This window comes from Bufo gargarizans, chromosome 8 (assembly GCF_014858855.1).
Source record: "Bufo gargarizans isolate SCDJY-AF-19 chromosome 8, ASM1485885v1, whole genome shotgun sequence".
NCBI lineage: Eukaryota > Metazoa > Chordata > Amphibia > Anura > Bufonidae > Bufo > Bufo gargarizans.
This window is the reverse complement of record NC_058087.1, coordinates 97,357,001-97,377,664: the sequence shown is the minus strand read 5'-3', so window position 1 is coordinate 97,377,664 and position 20,664 is coordinate 97,357,001. Positions and strand designations below refer to the sequence as shown.

Here is a 20,664-nt window from a genome sequence, read left to right as displayed (position 1 = left end):
CTATGCCCCTTCTGATGCAACCCATTACCGAGTGTTTTACCATTTAGTATGTACGGATGACTTGCATTTTTCCTTCCCATGTGCATAACTTTACATTTATCAGTGTTAAGCCTCATCTGCCACTTATCTGCCCAAGCCTCCAATCTATCCAGATCCCTCTGTAGTAGTATACTGTCCTCATCAGTGTAAATTACTTTACACAGTTTAGTGTAATCTGTGAAAATTTATACTTTACTATGCAAGCCTTCTACAAGATCATTAATAAATATATTGTAGAGAATAAGGCCCAATACTGACCCCTGAGGTACCCCACTAGTGACAGTGACCCAATCTGAGTGTGTACCGTTAATAACCACCCTCTGTTTTCTATCACTGAGCCAGTTACTTACCCACATACAGACGCTTTCTCCCAGTCCGAGCACTCTCATTTTATATACTAACCTTTTATGTGGTACAGTGTCAAATGCTTTGGAGAAGTCCAGATATACGACATCCATTGATTCGCCGCTGTCAAGTCTAGAACTTACCTCCTCATAGAAACTGATTAAATTAGTCTGACATCACCGATCCCTCACGAAGCCATGCTGATATGGCGTTATTTGCTTATTTCCATTGAGATGCTCTAATATAGCATCTCTCAGAAAACCTTCAAACAGTTTACCCACAACAGATGTTAAACTTATCGGCCTATAGTTTCCAGGCTCTGTTTTTGGCCCCTTTTTGAATATTGGCACCACATATGCCATGCGCCAATCCTGTGGGACATTCCCTGTCAGTATAGAGTCAGAGGTGGGCGGACAAATTGCAGCATGGGGCATCATGTCAGAGAAGAATGGAGGAGAGCTTGGGCACTAACAGGAGGTGTGCCTGGGCTCCTTTATATGAAAATAATGCCCCTTCTGGGCACCTTACTTGGCTCATTTACATATCCACTAATGGCATGGCTGTGATTGGCCAGAGCAGCATGTGACCCAGCCTCTATATAAGCTGGAGTCACGTAGTGCTGCACGTCACTCTGCTGTTACAAGTGTAGAGAGAGGATGCTGCTGGACTTGTGATTTAAGGGAGAGAATAGGAGAGAATCAGCGATCTACAGAAAAATAGTTTTACCCTGCCCTGAGGCCATTGACCCAAAAAAATAAAAACTTTTATAATTCTGTTAGTTAGGTGGGAGGCGGCGGCGGCCATTTTATGAAAGCTCAGTGAACCAGCACTGCATCTGTGCTTTGGGACATTGCAAATCACCATTTTTTTGGGCAAACTACAAAATCTGGATTAGTCAGTGTCCAATTTAAGGTAGAAATACAGCCATCATTTTCTGGGGTTTTAAAAACACACTTTTATTGCAAAAAAACCCTGTATTTTCTCGATCTGTAAGTGTTAAATTCAAGTTTAAGATATACAGCTTTCATATTCTGTTACCAAAAAAACACTTTTTTGGTAATCTACAACATCTTGATTAGTTAGTGTGCAATCTGCTGGATCCCCATTACAAGGACAACGTACCGTCCTTAATTCCCTCACTGGAGTGTGATCGTAAGATGCGCGAGTACAAGCGGGAGCATTCCCACCTGACAGCGGGAGCACAGAGGAAGCTCAAGGCGAAAGCAGAGGATGAGGAAGAGGTCGCCAACGCAGCTGGGGAAGCGCTGGCACCTCAGAAGGCAGGGTTAGCATGGCCAAAATGTGGAAAAGCTTTGTCAGCACGCCACAACAACCAGCACCACCAGCTGATATGGAACGTCTTAGCAGGTGGCAACATCTCAGCAACATGTTGGAGCAGTATGTGTGCATACGCCTACACGTACTGAATGACGGGTCTGCCATCTTCATCTTTTGGGTCCCCAAATTGGGCACATGGCCTGAGCTTGCCCTATACGCCTTGGAGGTGCTGGCCTGCCCTGCAGCCAGTGTATTATCTGAACGTGTGTTTAGCATGGCAGGGGGCGTCATCACAGACAAGTGCAGCCGCCTGTCCACAGCCAATGTGGACTTGCTCACGTTCATTAAAATGAACCAGGAATGGATCCCTCAGGACTTGTCCGTACCTTGTGCAGATTAGACATGTATACCGGCACTAAGCAGCCATTGTTATACTGCAGCGCAATTGCTCATGTTTGTATTTTGCATATTTGACACTCTTTTGGAGTGTACCTTAATTAAAAAAAAAAAAAAATTAAAACCTGTGTTGGCTATCTCATCCTCCTCCACCGCCGCTTCTACCTACTCCGCTACATCCACCACCTCCTCAAACTCCTACTCCATATGGAACGCTACCTCATAAATAAAAAAATTTTGTACGTGTTTTATTTTATATAATTTCACTACTTTGTCATTTACATTTTCATTTTTGGGGGTATAGTACCACTGCTATACCTAGTAGGCCGTTTAAATAAATAAATAAATTGTCATTAACATTTTCTGGTGAAATTAACCAATTTTTGGGTGTATAGTACTACTGCTATACCTAGTAGGCCGGTTAAAAATAAAATAAAGTTGTCATTAACATTTTTGTGTGAAATTCACCAATTTTTGGGTGTATAGTACCACTGCTATACCTAGTAGGCCAGAAAAAAATAAAATGAATTGTAATTAAATTTTCTGGTAAAAATTAACGAATTTTGGGGTGTACAGTAACTCTGCTATACCTAGTAGGCCGGTTAACAAAAAAATATTTTGTCAGTTACTGTTTTTTAGTTGAAATTCAACAATTTTTGGGTACAGGTTAAACAATAAAACAATTTGTCTGTTACATTTTATGGTGTAATTCACAAATTTTTGGGTGTGATGTACCACTGCTATACCTAAAAATTGTCAGTTACATTTTCTAGTGAAATTCAGCAATTCTTTTGGTGCGAAATACCACTGCTATACCTAATAGACCAGTAAAAAATAAAATAAAAATTGTCAGTTACATTTTATGGTCAAATTCACCAATATTTGGGTGTAATATACCCCTCCTCTACCTAGTTGACAGCTTAATAAATTTCAATAATTTTTATTTTACATTTTCGGGTGACAATAAACAATTGTTTTCTGAAATGCTTATTTAATTAATGTGTGCCACCTCCTTTGATTCAATGCTTAAACTTAAACAAGTTGTACCACATTTAAGCTACAATACTTTGTCCCACATTTCTGCTATACTCTTATGGCTCAATAGCTTTTCAAACAATTCCGCTTGCTCTTTTAGCCCACATTTGGGCTTCTGTAATTTGTCCCACATTTGCGCCTCAATAGCTTTTCCCACATTTCTTCTCAATCCCAAAATTGTTTTATAAATTTATCTCCCTTAAATTTGGTCTCTTTTTCTCACGCTCCCTCTCTGGCCTGGAACCCTGATTTCCCGCCACCTGTAATCACCTTGGTAGGCGCATAAAATAACATCGAAAGTTGATAGAGCAGATATCTAATTGGATCGTGAACATCACGGGGACGTGCAACATCGTGGGGCAGTAAGTATGCACACGTCTACACGAACTGACAGGGGTCAGCCCATGCCAGCCCTTGCCCTTTATGTCTTGGAGGTGTTGGCCTGCTCTGCAGCCGGTGTATTGTCTGAACGTGTGTTTAGCACGACTGGAGGGTTAATTTCCCAATGTTTTTGGGTGTACCCTAATTAATAAAAATAAAAATAAATTTTAAAACAAAAAGCAGTGTAGGCTACTTCCACCTCCTCCACCGGCGCTTCTACCTGCACCACCACATCCACCACCTCCTCAACCTCCTACTCCATATGGACCTGGTCCTCCTAGATCAATATTATTTTTTATTTTTACATATTTTATGTTATTTAAAGTCATTTCCCCATCCACATTTGTTTGCAGAGCACTTGCCATGCTCTTAAACACATGTTGACGACATTTGCAGCCCTCTAGCCCTTTCCATGACATTTTTACAGCCATTTTAGTGCTCAAAAGTTTGGGTCCCTATTGACTTCAATGGGGTTCAGGTTCTGGGTCAAGTTTGTGTCAAGTTCAGGTCCCGAATTCGAACTTTTTTCATAAGTTCGGCCGAACCCGTCGAACCTGAACATCCAGGTGTCCGCTCAACTCTACTTCTGACAAAACTGAGCCAAACGGATCCAATAGAAACACAAGAGACACAATAGAAAACTGATCCGTCCTACATTGACTTTCAATGGTGTTCAAGACGGATCTGTCTTGGCTATGTTAAAGATAATACAAACAGATCCGTCTTGAACGGATGCATGTGGTTGTGTTATCTGAATGGATCCGTCTGTGCAAATCCATGACTGATCCGCACCAAACGCAAGTTTGAAAGTAGCCTTAACTGGAGACCTTCCACTTTATGTCCTATCTACTTTATCAATAAATAAGCAGAATATATAATAGAGGCTGCATATCATTGCAGAAAAACAGAACTGGAGGGTTAGTTTTCTTCCTGTCTGTATTCTCAATAGCGGTGGTGAGCGATTTGCTCTCTGCAGTGGAACACAACACGTGACCTCTGGACTTCTGGTATGCGTTCCACGCTGGAGTGCATCGCAACCTCACCGTTAAGTACAGCACAATATCCAGCCTGACCAAGCTATCGACTTAATTGGCCACTCCTTGGAACAGCAGTAGTCCTATTGATTCCACCCAGTTTGTGTCTGGTTCTCTCACTAGGCTTTTATTCATCTCATATTGTATTATGCTTCATACTGTATTGCTGCTGCAGCTGCTACTTGACCTACTTCTGCTACTACTACCCCTACAAAGCCACACTTCTCCTATCTGTCAAGTTCCATACTCATCATTATTACTCCTACAAATCTAAATATCTCTTGCCCCGTTTGTGAGGAGCGTCTACTGTCGCCTAAATCTGTAAGATTATCAGACAGTACTTTCTTGTTAAAGTAGGAATCATTCTGGTTTTGTTCATGTAAAATCCCAGATTATCTTGCAAACTATGTGGCACAGATTCTGCACTATCCTCAGTCATATAAAAATATTCATGATATAATACATTTTATGATTTCAGTTTTTTTAATCCAAATTATTTGTATTTTAGGTCACAAACAAATAACCTTAAAAAGACAAATGGTATGACTCCCACTGAACGTTTCCAAGGTTTCTTCATGGCACCAGTAGTTATTTTCCATCTAAACATTCTAGCATACTTTGGATTCCTGCTACTTTTTGCATACGTGTTGATGATTGATTTCCAACCAACTCCATCATGGAGGGAACAGGTCATCTACTTCTGGCTCTTTTCACTGGTTTGTGAGGAAATCAGACAGGTATAAACATAAATAATGCAATTAATAGTCTACAAGTTTTATGAAAACGAGAATAATCATATAAATATTTGTTCAGAATGTAAGGTGTTTTTTTTTATAATTTTGAGCAATCTAAAATGAAAGGAGTAAAATAGTCAACTATACTGATAAGATCAGGTTTTCAGTGTTTTTTTTTTTTTTGTATTGTAATAGTGCTCTAAATATGGGCAATGCACCAGGAGTTTCATATGTGTTTTCTCTTCGAGATAGTGACAAATAATCGTGGCAGTTGAGAATTTGAAACACTGAACCCGCTGGCTTAAAAAAAAGTTAAGGAAATAGAAGTTAATATTCACATGTAGTGTTGAGTCGAGCGTTTGAAGAAGAATGCAGTCCGAAGTTTAGGAAAACTTTGATTCAAAAGGAATCTGAGGTTCCTCGCACTTTGTGGTAAGGAATCAGGTTTTCAAGAAATGGCAGCTGCATGTGTTACAAAGCAAAACTAAGTGTAAAGGAGATAAACCTGGGAATGCAGGATCACCCATAATGCCGTGCAGCTAGCCAATCCACAAATAACCATCCCTTGTAATGTCACACCCCTATAGAAACTTCATCCTGCGCAGTCTCTGCCATTGTCCTGTGAGATGAGCATAGGGAGAGATGTGGCAAGCACTCATGCGCTAGGGACAGAGTTGATGAAAACGATTAATAGAAGAATATTGGAGAGGGAGAGTGCAGGGAAACTTATTCTGCGTCAGTTTTATTTATTTATTCCTACATTTACTTATTCCTACATCAGTCATAAACTAAGATATGTAATTCAATACTATTAAGATGGAAACCTTTATTATTCCAGTGCAAGCATGCCAACCAATACCCTCCAGTCTGCACCCCTTTGAGAGGCCAGGTCTTAGTGTTGACCATCCTCATCTTTTTGCTGGCTTTACTTCTTTCAAATTATCCTTCAAAGTCTTTATGTCCTAGAAAAGTCAGCAAAATGTAGAGAGGGGAGGATCAAACACCGGCTGTGATTTTTGTCCTGAAGCTCATTGTCAGAGAACAGAAATTAGTGCAAAAAGTACTAACACATTGAACAGTTGGGCATGTGCATTCAAAAGTTTGCATGTCGCATTAATATGTAAAGATTAGAGTGTATATGTGTTGTAGGGATTTGCTCTGGTAGGCAGGGTAAGTGGACACAGTACAGACGCAAGAACACAGTAGTAAAGCAATAAGTTCAGTGTTTATTCACACCGCAGGAAAAACATAACACTAACACTTTGCAGAGTCCTGGTGTTAATTCACACCACAGAAATTCCTTGTGTTATTTCACACGGCCAAAGTCCACAGAACTCAAAACAAACACGTCACCTGGATATCCACAGCAGACTTTAGGGTGCCTGGCTTCCAGCTGGTGGCTCTCATGCAGCTCCCAGAGACACAGAGCCTTCACAGCTCCACTTTCACTTGGAGGAACATACCAAACCCAGCTGAGCTGCTGCCTGGGTTTTTAAACCCCAGCCCAAAACCTGGCCTGGACGTGGGGAACAGCCACCCACCCTGCTCTTTGGCTGCTCCCAATAAGAACCGGCCCGGATCGGCTTTTCAGCCACACTAAGAATAAACAGTGTCAGCGAGCAATAGCTACGGCTGACACATAAAATAACCGGTTCTTATCTCACCGAGGCCAGGAACCTCAGTGACACGTACCTTCCATCTATGATGGACCCTTGCGCCTTCCTACAGTGTGTGTGTGTGTGTATATATATATATATATATATATATATATCCTCGTCTAAACGTTTGAATGCACATGTCCATCTGTTCAGTGTTTCAGTACTTTTTGCACAACTTGCTGTTCTCTAACAAGGAGCTTAACGACAAAAATCACAACATGTATTTGATCCATGATTCACCCAATAAATGTCCTGGTTCAATTATAACTGGTATTTAAATAGTCCTTACCTTACAAGAGTACCTTGCCATTGTGAGGCTTCAAGCAGGATGTTCTCAGACAGAAGTGACCACAGAGTGTCATCAGCAGGTTGCAACATAGATACAGAGAAACTGGAAGAGTCACATTAAGGCATAGAAGTTGACCTTGTTTGGCCACATCCCACCCTGATAATCACTTCATTGTGAACAATGCCCTCCGGAACTGGATGATGAATGCCACACAACTCCAGGCACATTTAAGGGAGGTAAGATGCATCCAAGTGTCACGTTAGACCATTAAATACCATTTACATGAGCATGGTCTGTGTGCTAGATGACCTGCAAGGGTACCTGCCACAGGCGTCATCGTCTTTCATGGGCCAGGAAGCATCTATGCTGGAGGAGGGACCAGTGGGCCTTGGTGCTGTTCATTGATGAAAGTCGATTCACACTGAGCAGAAATTATGGCCGCCAATGATGTTAAAGACATCAAGGAGAGCATTATACATAAGCCACTGTTGTCACCAGACAAGCCTTTGGTGGTGGTGGTGTTAGTGTGAACAGGTGTGTCTAGTCAATACAGAACTGGCCTACTCTTTGTGAATGGTACAGTGACAAACCCATACTACTTGAATAACATCATTAATCCAGTCATTGTGCCTCTGCATGAACAACACAGACCTAATTTCATTTTCATGGATGACAATGCACCAGCTCATTGAGGTCGCATCATTAGGAAATGGCTGTTGGAGACTGGGGTATCTCAAATGGAGTGGCCTGCACTATCTACGGACTTGAATCCCATTTAAAACCTAAGGGATCAGCTTAGTCGCCATGTAGAGGCTCATAACTCTGTACCCCAGAACCTCAATAATCTGAGGGCCACCCTTCAAGAAGAGTGGGAGGCCATGCCTCAACAGATAATAAGTCGACTTGTGAACAGCATGAGTCATCCTTGTCAAGCTGTAATTTATGTTTAAGGCCACATGATACGTTTTTGAGACAGTGACTTTTGTGGGGGTGTATACCCACCACTGTTGGCTTTTGTTTCAATAAATTGTTTGAGATGAGGAAATCACCATTGCATGCTTCTACTTAAATACCCTTTTAAGATATAATAGAGATGGGAGAACCAAGTCAAGGTTAGTTTTGAGTGCAATACAACAAGAACAACTAGAAGGCCGAGCATACAAATAATAGGGCTCAGCCAAATCCTCAAAAAATACAAATTGAAAAATACTGATCCCCTAGGGAACAGAGGGGGTAAAACGTAACATTTAATAATGATAATGTTAAAATGACCGCGCTGTTTAATGGTAAGAACCAACAAGAACATTAAATAGACAGCCCAGATTGGGTCCTAGATGAACATACACTGATTGATGCCTGCATAAATGTATAAAATGGAACGCTCTCACCCATCGATGGCTGTGCAGGTTAATTGTCAGGTATCTTCCAATATGATGAGCTCCAAGGAGACGGCTATCCTTTATATACTGGAGATGAAAAGGATCCCAAGGATGGTGGTACCAATCAGGAACAATACCAATGATGAACTTCAGCGTAGAAAAGACACGGGAGAGTAAGTCCCTAATACTCCCTGTCCAGGGGGAAGGGACTGAGAATACCCTGCCTATCTATACGAAGCACTTGCCCCGCAAGGAGCGACCCCAACCGGACACCTTTTCCTGTTCCCGGGCAGTATCCCTAGTACAGCCTATTAGAGATAAACTACTGACGTGTTACGTTTCGTTCCACATGAACTCATCAGGGGAGATGTACAATGATAGTGGCAAACACAACAAAGAGCTTGCTTAGAAAAAAAAGGGGGGGGGGGATAAGCATAGATAATGAAATGGCAGTGGTAGGGACTTACACAAAAAATCAAGGTAATTCAGTATCCCTAGGGGAAAGCCAGGCCAGTGGGACCCAGGCCACCCAAAAACCACTAGTCATCAATATGCCAGCACGCCAGTGGGTAGTGACAACTTGGGCAACATATGCCAGCACACCAGTTGGCAGCGGCAGATTAGGCAACTATGAGTTCCAGACCAAAATGCAGAGTCAAAGTAGTAGGGCTGTCAGCAAGAGGAATTTACCTGCCAGCACTTTTAAAGGCATATAAATTTGCACAGCTCGTCCAGGACCACCCTATCCACCCCCTTTTTTTCTAAGCAAGCTCTTTGTTGTGTCTGCCACTATCATTGTACATCTCCCCTAATGAGTTCATGTGGAACAAAATGTGACACGTCGGTAGTTTGCCTCTAATAGGGTGTACTAGGGATACTGCCTGTGAACAGGGAAAGGTATCCGGACGGGGTCGCTCCTAGCGGGGCAAGAACTTTGTGTAGATAGGCAGGGTATTCTCAGTCCATTCCCCCTGGACAGGGTGTATTAGGGACTTACTCTCCCGTGTCCTATCTATGCTGAGGTTTACCATTGGCATTGTTCCTGTCACTGCCAGTTCTGTGAGAAGGTCTGGCAGACGTCCTTCTCTACCTCTTGCATGACGTTCTTTGTTTTGGTTTCACTTTGTCATCTCCTTTCCTTCTCCCAGGTGTCACCTATTTAAAATAATCGTCTCCCTTTATATTCCCTCCCATACTGTCTCACTTTGCGGTTTATACTACTTCCTGGATGAAGTGTTTTATTGCTGGAGGCTGCTGCTGCTGTTTGCTCAGATAAGTCTTTTCGTGTATTGTGTTTCCTTGCTGGCTTAAATCTAGGTGAGAAACCTATATATAGCCCAAACAAAATTCAGGGCTTACCCCTAATCAAGATATATATAACCGACCAAAAAGAGTGAGACAGGTATAATGCAAATAAATCTAGTGATACTAGAGTAGTCCAAAAGTTACATAATTTATTTGGAAATCACAAAAAGGACACATGATCAGCACTAGTCACAAAAAGACAATAGACACAGGTTACAATACACATTAAAGACCAAGAGGACTGATGGTGAACTGTCGATGCATATATATAAATATAAAGTGCATGTGCATAAATATTACCAATTGGTCATCAATTAAAGGATAAAGCTGTACGCGAAACGTGCGTTGGGGAGTGGACCGGTGGTGTTGCTGCACGGTATATTTAAACCAAGTGGTCAGTATTTTTTTCATTATGTGCTGAGTATAACTCCAATTGTCATACTGCTTCAGCTTTGACAAATGTGGTGTGTATTATCACGCTCACTTTGTGACAAATTCTGATGCACAATGCATGTAGGTATCTCTTTGGTAGTTTATGAGCCATAGCTTGTGGATATTATATATCCTTTAATTGATGACCAATTGGTAATATTTATGCACATGCACTTTATATTTATATATATGTATCGACAGTTCACCATCGGTCCTCTTGGTCTTTAATGTGTATTGTAACCTGTGTCTATTGTCTTTTTGTGACCAGTGCTGATCATGTGTCCTTTTTGTGATTTTCAAATAAATGATTTGACTTTTGGACTACTCTAGTATCACTAGATTTATTTGCATCATACCTGTCTCACTCTTTTTGGTCGGTTATATATATATCTTGATTAGGGGTGAGCCCTGAATTTTGTTTGGGCTATATATAGGTTTCTCACCTAGATTTAAGCCAGCAAGGAAACACAATACACAAAAAGACTTATCTGAGCAAACAGCAGCAGCAGCCTCCAGCAATAAAACACTTCATCCAGGAAGTAGTATAAACCTACTAAAATTATGCTGCACCAGTACTCCTTCCAAAAAATTTAATGGAGTGGGGCAAAAAAAAAATAGAAAAATTTCAACCATGTGGAAAATGAGTAGAGATGTCCAGCATAGGAAATAAAATCTTGATTCTTTATTGTAGAAATAATAAAAATTTTCTCTTCACAGTTCAAAGATAAATTACAACCAACATGTTTCGATCAGAAAGATCTTAGTCATGGCATGAGATATAAATATGAAACTTTGGTTAATGCTTGCTCATAATTGGTCCATACGACACCTAACAGCAGGTGAAATCATCCTGAAGTTGATAATGCCTTAAAGGGGGTTGTCTGGGCTTTTTCTATTGATGACCTGTCTGACGCCTGGTATCCCCGCCAATCAGCTGTTTGAGGAGACGAAGTGCAATGTGCACATGCCATCTCCCTTCTCTCCTCCTGTCCGCTGCTGCTGTCCCATAGACATACATCGGCAAGCAGAAAGAGAGAAGGGAGATGGTATGTGTGCACTGCTATCACTCCTCAAACAGTGCCATCATGAATCTATATGAAAAGTAATGGTACAGAATAAAAAAATATATATCTTGTAGCCTCAAACACGAGCTACAAAACCATAAAATTTTTTAAAACATGTAAAAAAATATATAACCCCCCCCCCCCTTTCCGTAGAATAAAAAAAGAAATGCATTAAAAAAAATATACAAACATCATGGGCATCACGCGTCCGGAAAACGTCTGCACTATTAAAATATAAAAATATTTTTCCAATATGGCACATAGCTTAAAGGAAAAAAAGGGTCAAAATGGCCGATTTACCATTTTTCATCAATTTTATTACCCCAAAAAATGTAATAAAATGGAATCAAAAATCACACACAAACTGCAAAATTGGATCAATAAAAACTACAGATCGTCCTGCAAAAAAATTTGCCCCCACAAAGTTCATTAGATATAACTATAAAAAAAAGTTATGGGGGTCAGAATATGATGATGTAAAAACATTTTTTTTTTAAGTTTGAATTTATTTTTACACTATTTAGACATAACAAAAACCTATACAAATGTGGTATCTTGGAAATTGTGCTGACCCAGAGAATGAAGGGCACAGATCAGTTTTGCTTCAAAGGGAACGCCGTAGAGACTAAACCCATAAAACGATGGAGGAATTGACTTTTTTTTTTCCAATTCCACCCCATTTGGAATTTTGTTCCCCAGCTCATTGTATGCCATATTAAATGGTGAAATTAGAAAGTACAACTTGTCCTGCAAAAAATTTGCTCTCTTATGGATATGTGAAAAGAGAAATAAAAAAGTTATGAATCAAGGGATAAAAATGAAAACGCAAAATACAAAAAAATCTCCAATATCCAAGAGGTCAATAATAATCCATCCCATGTTTTGAACCTAAGGATATTAAAAGTATAGGTTGTACGCTACAGTACAGAGAGCATTATTACTATTCCAAATAATTGTAACTTGTAGATTGCAAAAATGCACTGATTTAAAGATAGCATATGATATGACTTACATATTTCCTTTTCATATTTAAATCAACAAATATGGTGAAGTTATATTGGGAAATTCAGTGTGCAATGCACCTACAAAGCACAGCAGACAAACCTATTCTATTGAGTTCTCATATTAAAAAGAGATAAATGTATAACCTAGAACGTGGACCTAGAATATTAAATTCGAAGGCTATGGTACTTGAGCACGATAATGCTCTGGAATAAGGGAAGATTCAACTAGTTTCTATGGTTACCACCATGGGGAATGGGAACCTAGTGCAGGGATGTCAAACTCTGGCCCTCCAGCTGTTGCAAAACTACAACTCCCATCATGCCTGGGCATACTGCAGCTATCAGGGAATGCTGGGAGTTGTAGTTTTGCAACATCTGGAGGGCCATGAGTTTGACATCCATGACCTAGTGTATTATGACTGCAACTCACATCCCAAAATTTGGACCTAGTGTAATAGACTTAAAGGCTGCAGTACCTGAAAAAGTCCCAATAGTCCCTATGATTTAAGTCCGAACATATAAGCAGAGAGGAGTGTGTTGGAATACTAATTTAGAAATACTAATTAAGAAAAAACATATGATGATACCAGCATATTAATAATGGAGCATAACCTCTCTTTTCATATTTAAGCCAACAGGTGCAATGGTGTTGCATTGAAAAACCAATATGTGAAGATTTAGAATATAGTGCTATATATTCATATTCACAAATATTCTAATTGCAAATTTATTGCGAATATCGGAACTTAGCAACATCCCTAGCAACAAATAGAAAGTTGCCTATAGGAGTAGTGTTGATGGCAAATTTTCGTATCAAGAATTTTATCGCTGCTACTACCTATATTCTAGCTTTGAGTCTTTTGGCTCTTCTGTAGCCCTGACATCACACAAAATAGGAACAGTCTGCAAATCTGCTTTCTGGCTCTTTTTCTTTATTTGGAATAATTCCGTAGCCCTGACAGTTCCGGGCCACTCTGATAATTTTGTGTGCTGACACTGTGTGGAGATAGAAATTAAGGGAAACAGATTTAGGCCTAAATTTATTATCACTTACTGATAATTTGGTGCTCTACCCTGTGTATTGGTGTGCTGATCACCTACATGCTGGTTTAATTAAATTGAACCCCCCAAAAAAAGAAATTAAATTCCAACTGTGTGTAAATACAATAAATGGAAATGGACGATTGAGGCCTAATGCTTATTACCTCTTTCTACCCGGGGACAGTTTTCACCTTCCTGCCCAGGCCATTTTTTGCAAATTTGACGTGTCAATTTATGTGGCAATAAATTTAAAACACTTATACTTATCAGGGCCATTTTTCGTCACATATTGTACAGTACTTCATTACAGTGGTAAAATTGAGTCATTTTTATTTATAAAAAAATACCAAATTTACCAAATATTTGGAAAAATTTACAAATTTCCAAATTTCTATTTCTCTTCTTATATAATAGATATTATTAACTGCAAAAATAGTTATTACTTTATATTCCCCATATGTCTACATCATGTTTGGATCATTTTGTGAATTCCATTTAATTTTTTGGGGATGTTAGAAGGCTTAGAAGTTTAGAAACAAATCTTCAAAATTCAAAACCCACTTTTTAAAGACCAGTTCAGGTCTGAAGTCATTTTGTGAGGCTTACATAATAGAAACTACCCATAAATGGTCTCATTTTAGAAACTACATCCCTCAGAGTATTCAAAACTGATTTTTACGCACAAAACCAAAGTAAAAAATAGTTTTTATAGGAAAAATTGATTGAAAACATTCTATCCTGTATATTTACTTGTATTTAAAATGCCTGCCAAAAATTACAATGAAGAGGCATTCCAATACAACCTGTATATCACATAAAGGAGGGCCTCATTCACATTTGGCGGGCCTGCAGGTGAGCTGACCCTGGGCCTGCAGGTGAGCTGACCAAGTAACAGATTTTAGGTGCGGGCCTGCTGGTGAGCTGACCCTGTAAAACATTATATTTGAGGGCCTGCTGCTGAGCTGACCCTGTAAAACATTATATGTGATGGCCTGCTGCTGAGCCGACCCTCTAAAACATTAGGGGCGAGGAGCTGCTGGTGAGCTGATGCTCTAAAACATTATATGCGAGGGCCTGCTGGTGAGCTGACGCTCTAAAACATTATATGCGAGGGCCTGCTGCTGTGCTGACCCTCTAAAACATTAGGGGGGAGGGCCTGCTGCTAAGGTGACACTCTAAAACATTAGGGGGGAGGGCCTGCTGCTGAACTGAAACTCTAAAACATTAGGGTCGAGAGCCTGCTGCTGAGCTGACCCTATAAAAATAAATTTGAGTGGAGGGAATATATACAATCCGGAGGAGGAGGAGAAAACAAGATTCAACCATATACTCTTTGTTTTGTTTTTTTGTTGTGGTAGAAAAAGGTGCATGGGAATACACTACAGTAGATTGAGTACATTATAAATGATAGATTGAAATTGCCTTTATGTTCATCATCAGCTCAGCTCTTCTCTGGTGGAGTTGAGAAGTCATGGGCAATCCAGGCCTTGTTCATTTTTATCTGAGTCAACCTGACAGCATTGCCAGTGGACAAGCGGATACGCTTTTCAGTTATAATGCCACCAGCAGCACTAAATACACGCTCAGACAAAACGCAGGCGGCAGGGCAGGCCAGCACCTCCAAGGCGTAGAGCGCAAGTTCGTGCCACATGTCCAGCTTGGATGCCCAGTAGTTGTAAGGCACCGAGGGATCATTTAGGATGCTGACTTGGTCTGCTATGTATTCCTTCACATCTTCCAAAACTTTTCCCTCCATGTACCACTAGGCCGCGCTTCAAGTTGAGGTTGCTGACGGGGTGTCATGAAAGTGTCCCATGCCTTGGAGAGTGCTGCCCTGCCTTTGTTGGAACTGCTGTGTGTTCCCCTTGCCTCCCTTCCTCGGTTGCCTAAGGAAGTTCGGTCTCTACCGCCAACATTGTCAGATGGAAAATTTTGGAGCAATTTTCCAATAAGGATCTTCTGGTATTGCACCATTTTCCTCGTCCTCTCCACCACAGGAATGAGAGATGAGAAGTTCTCTTTGTAGGGGAGTTGAGAAGGATGAACACCCAGTAATCCGTGTTATCTAAAATGTGTATAATGCGAGGGTCGCTGGAAAGGCAGCCTAACATGAAATCAGCCATCTGGGCCATAGTACCAACAGGCAAGAGGTCGATGTTGACATCAGGATGACTCTCCATCTCCTCCTCCTCTTCTGACCATCCATGCTGAACAGATGGAAATAAAGTTACATGGGTGCTACCCTCTGTAGCAGAGCCAACTGTCTCCAACTCCTCCTCCTCTTCATGGTCCAATTTGTGCTGAAAAGACAAACTGAGGGTGGGCTGGCTATCACCCTGTGTAATGTCCACCCCCATTTCCTCGTCTGCCACATTCAGAGCATCGTCCTTAATTGTGAGCAGGGATTGTTTGAGTAGACACATCAGTGGGATGGTAACGCTGATAATAGCGTTATCACCCCTAACCATTTCTGTGGATTCATCAAAGTTTTTTTAAACCTCACAGAGGTCTGACATCAATGCCCACTCCTCGCTTGTGAATAGTGGCGGTTGACTCGAAAGGCGACGACCATGTCGCAGCTGGTATTCCACAACTGCTCTCTGCTGCTCACAAAGCCTGGCCAACATGTGGAACATAGAGTTCCAGCGCGTTCTCATGTCGCACAACAGTTGGTAGGCTGGAAGCCACAAGCGCTGCTGCAGTGTTGACTGGCTGAAGCTGTGGACGACTTGCGGAAATTGGCACACTCGCGGCGCACCTTCACTAGTAGCTTTGGCAAATTGGGGTAGGTTTTGATAAATTTCAAGGACGTCCCCCATGACAGCACATGGGAGGATGTCCAATCCAATCTCTGTAGGGACAGGAAGTGAGACAGATTAAAAGCCCCCCCCCCATCCCTCCGATCTCCAGTGTCTTCCTGTCCCTACAGGGATGGGCAAGTGAAGCAGGTTTTTCTCCTAGGAGTCGGGGTGCTTACCTAGGCATCGGGGGCCAGGTCGGGTCGGGGGTCCGGCACTCCCCTCTCAGGCCAGGTCGGCGGCGTCCCGTACGGCCCCGCTAGCTCCCCCTTCGGGGGTTCTCTAGCTTGTCCCGGCCTGCCTTGGATGGCGGCAGGCGGGACGCTGATGCCGCTTCTCCTCCGGGAGCTCTGGGCTCAGCGGCGCGCTCCTGACGGCGGCGTCGCACATCTCATGACGTCACGGTCTCGCGCTCAGGGGTTGACTCCCTCCCCCTGGGGGGTTGAGTTCCCCTTATAAGAACGGAGCCGTGCGGCAGCAGAGGTGGAGGTAAGCCCCAGTGGGGAAGTTGTGAGCTGCTGTGTGTTTGCTTAGCCACCATGGAGCCCCAAGCGTCAGCTAAATCCGAGATTGTGTCTGACCCCTCTGCTGCAGCCCATGTAAGTGTCCTTATCCTTATACCCTGGTGTACTCTCCCCAGTCATTGAGCACGGTTTCTTGGATTTTTTTCCTAGGATAAAAAAAGTTCAGGGCAGTCGGCTCTCCAAGATCCCAAAAGGAAACCAAGAAAATGTGCGACTTGCGGGGAAAGGATGCATATATCTTACAAGAAGCAGTTATGTGCCGATTGCATTGCCAGGTTAATGAAGGAGGAGCAGCCGTCCTTTCTCACAGAACTTAGGAATATCGTTCGTGAAGAAGTACAGGCTACGGTTTCTTCTCTAAACCCTCCACCACCTCCTTCTCAACCTGACTCCCCTCCCCCAAAAAGAAGGAGGACTCAGGAAGGACTCTGATTCTGATAATCAGGAAGTCTCGGACGGAGAGATTGAGGTGGACACCATCTCTGCTTCTGGTTCTTCAGACCACCCTAAAAGATTTTTATTTTCTACTGAAGACCTAGACGCCCTCCTCCATGCGGTTAGAGATACCATGCAAGTAGAGGAAGCTAGCCCTCCCATATCCGTTCAGGACGAGATGTCTTGGGGTTAGGGGCAAAAAAGACTCACCTATTCCCAGTAAATTCCCATCTGAAGGAGATAATTCTGGAGGAATGGAGGGAGGCCAAAAAGAAATTAGTTATGCCTAGGGAATAAAAAAAATCGGCTGATTTTTAATCCTGAGGATACTAAACTATGGGATGAAGTTTCCAAGATAGACATTCAGGTGGCTAAGGTCACAAAGAAGACCACCATCCCCTTTGAGGATTCCTCAAATTTAAAGGACCCTATGGATAGGAAGACGGAGGGTCTGCTTAAGAAGGCCTGGGAGTGTTCGTCTGCTCTTATTAATACCAATATCACTGCCACCTCGGTAGCCAGGTCTATGGGGTTATGGCTGAATCAGCTAGAGAACCACCTTAGACTAAAAACCCCAAGGGAGAACATCTTAGAATCCATTCCCCTTCTTAAGATGGCTACGGCCTATCTGGCGGACGCTTCGGCCGAATCCATCAGGATTTCAGCTAGAAACAGCACCCTGGCGAATACTGCTAGAAGGGCCCTTTGGCTAAGAAGTTGGTCAGGGGATGTAGCGTCAAAGAATAAGCTCTGTTCGATCCCTTTCTCAGGTTCACATGTGTTTGGCCCTGTCCTAGATACAATCCTTGAGAGTGCCGCGGACAAGAAAAAAAGGCTTTCCAGAGGAGAGATCTTAGAAGACTCAGTCCTTTCGGAAGGATTCAGGCCAGGGACAGACACAGAATTTTTCAGGTAGAGGGAAAGGCAAGTCGGGCAGGTGGAGCTACCCCAAAGGTGGGAAGGGGAGGGGGTTCCTTCTCAAACCCAACACTTCCTCTTACCAGAATAAATGACGCCAGACCAGTGGGGGGGGGGGGAGACTTTGGTTCTTAAGTCATCAATGGTCTCTAGTAACTCAGAACCCCTGGGTACTTCAGACTGTACGAGAGGGGTACAAAATAGAGTTCTGACGTCCTCCCCCTCAGAGATTCTGTGTTACCACTCCCCAGTCTCCGTCTCTAAAGAACCAGATGGTTCAGGACTTGGAGAAACTTTGCGCAATGGAAGCAATAGTTCCTGTTCCAATACCCCAACAGGGCAGAGGCCACTACTCCAAACTGTTCTGGGTAAAAAAAACAGACGGTTCACTAAGAAGTATCATAAACCTGAAGTTCCTGAACAGATGGATTCAGTATTTCAGGTTCAAGATGGAGTCAATACGTTCAACGGTTCCACTGATTCCAGCAGGGGCATTGATGTGCACCATCGATCTCAAAGATGCCTACTATCATGTCCCCATACATCCAAGCCATCATCAGTTCCTCAGGTTCGCGGTGACGTTAGACGTCATAGTTCATCACTTCCAGTTCCAATGTCTTCCATTCGGGATTTCAAGTGCTCCACGCATCTTTACGAAACTAATAGTAGAGATAATGGCTTTCCTGAGACAACAAGGAATAACAATAGTCCCGTACTTAGACGACTTCCTCCTGACAGCATCCTCAGAGGTCCTTCCGCGGAACCATCTGCAGACGACGTTACGGGTTCTACAAGATTTAGGCTGGATAATCAACCTAGAGAAATCAGATCTTTGCATGAGCGAAAGGAAGATCTTTCTAGGCACCCTTCTGGACACCCGGAGACAGATGTCCTTTCTTCCAGATTCAAAACGCGACGCTTTCATAGAAGAAGTATCCTCCTTCCAAAGAAGAAACCTCTGCCCATCAGAGAGGCTATGCGGATACTAGGCTTGATGACATCCTGTATACAGATGGTCCAGTGGGCCCAGATCCACTCGAGGCCACTACAGGGTCTAGTTCTCACCAAGTGGGACAAAGACCAGAGGTCTTTAGACAGGAAGATCAGGATCCCAATGTCCATAAAAGAGTCCTTGAACTGGTGGATAACTCCCGCCAACCTACAGAGAGGGGTTCACTGGTTGAGAAGACCTTGTTTGACGGTGGTAACCGATGCCAGCATGTCCGGTTGGGGTTCACACATAGAAGATCATTTCTTTCAGGGTTCATGGTCCCTGGCAGAGAGTCAGCGTTCCTCAAACATAAGGGAATTAATGGCGGTGCTAAAGTCTCTCCAGGCAGCAGAACTTCTCTTAAGAGGGAATCACGTTCAAGTTCTGTCAGACAATATAACTACAGTCTGCTATATAAGGCATCAAGGGGGAATTCAGAACCCAGGTCTTTAGGAGGTCGCAGAAAAAATCTTTTTTTGGGCACAGGGAAATATCCTATCCATCTCAGCCCTCCATATCAGAGGGAAGGACAACGTTACAGCAGACTACCTGAGCAGAAGAAGATTCCATCCGGGAGAATGGATGCTGAACAGGGAAATCTTTCATCAGATCTGCAGGAAATGGGGGTAACCCCAGGTGGACCTTCTAGCCTCCAAAGAAAACGCCCAGGCGTCTCAGTTCTTTTCCCTAGATCCCAGCGGAGATCCTCTGGGGATAGATGCCATGTCAAAACCATGGGACATGGATCTAGCATATGCCTTCCCGCCAATCCCGCTTATCCCGGCCACCTTGAGGAAGATCAGCGAGAGCTCGGGGAAGTTCATTTTCATAGGTCCAGCCTGGCCGAAGAGGAGCTGGTATCCCCTGTTAGACAGGCTAAAGGTAGAAGAACCAATATCACTCCCTCTGAGGCCAGACCTTCTCACTCAGGGGTCCCTTCTCCACCCGAATCTGGAGAAATAGAATCTGAAAGCCTGGATCCTGAAAGGAGAATGCTGAGCAGGCAGGGCTTGTCACATGCTGTGATCTCCACATTACAAAAAAGTAGGAAACCAGTGACAAATGCTATTTATAGGAAGATCTGGAGCAGATTTAATTCCTGGTTGGCTGATACACATCCGTCCAGATCAACTTCTTCCATCGCGCAGATTCTTGACTTCCTACAAAGGGGCTTTGACCTGGGGCTATGCCCTAGCACGATCAAGGTGCAGATATCAGCCTTGTCATCCTTCTTGGACTACCCGCTGGCAGAGCATCGTTGGATAAAAAGGTTCGTAAAGGCTATATCCAGACTAAAACTCACTCTGAGATAGACTGTTCCTCCTTGGGACTTATCTATAGTTCTAGATACCCTCTGTAAGGTGCCCTTTGAACCCTTGGACACCATTCCATTAAAATTACTCTCCTGGAAGACGGCCTTCTTGGTAGCCATCACTTCCGCACGCAGAATTGGTGAACTTCAGGCCTTTCCATGAAGGAACCTTTCCTAAGAGTCTGCCCGGATAGAATAATTCTTCAACTAGACCCAGGGTTCCTCCCTAAGGTCGTCTCTACTTTCCATAGGGAACAAGAAATATTCTTTTT

The 20,664-nt window shown here is 42.7% G+C and overlaps 1 protein-coding gene across 1 annotated transcript in view; it reads left to right on the top strand.

Moving 5' to 3' along the window:
* TRPM2 (transient receptor potential cation channel subfamily M member 2) overlaps positions 1–20,664 on the top strand; it is a 1,289,439-nt gene that overhangs the window by 521,899 nt on the left and 746,876 nt on the right. The window contains exon 16 of the mRNA XM_044304068.1: positions 5,017–5,245. Coding sequence (XP_044160003.1) covers positions 5,017–5,245 — 229 coding nt within the window. The remainder of the gene's footprint in view (positions 1–5,016; positions 5,246–20,664) is intronic.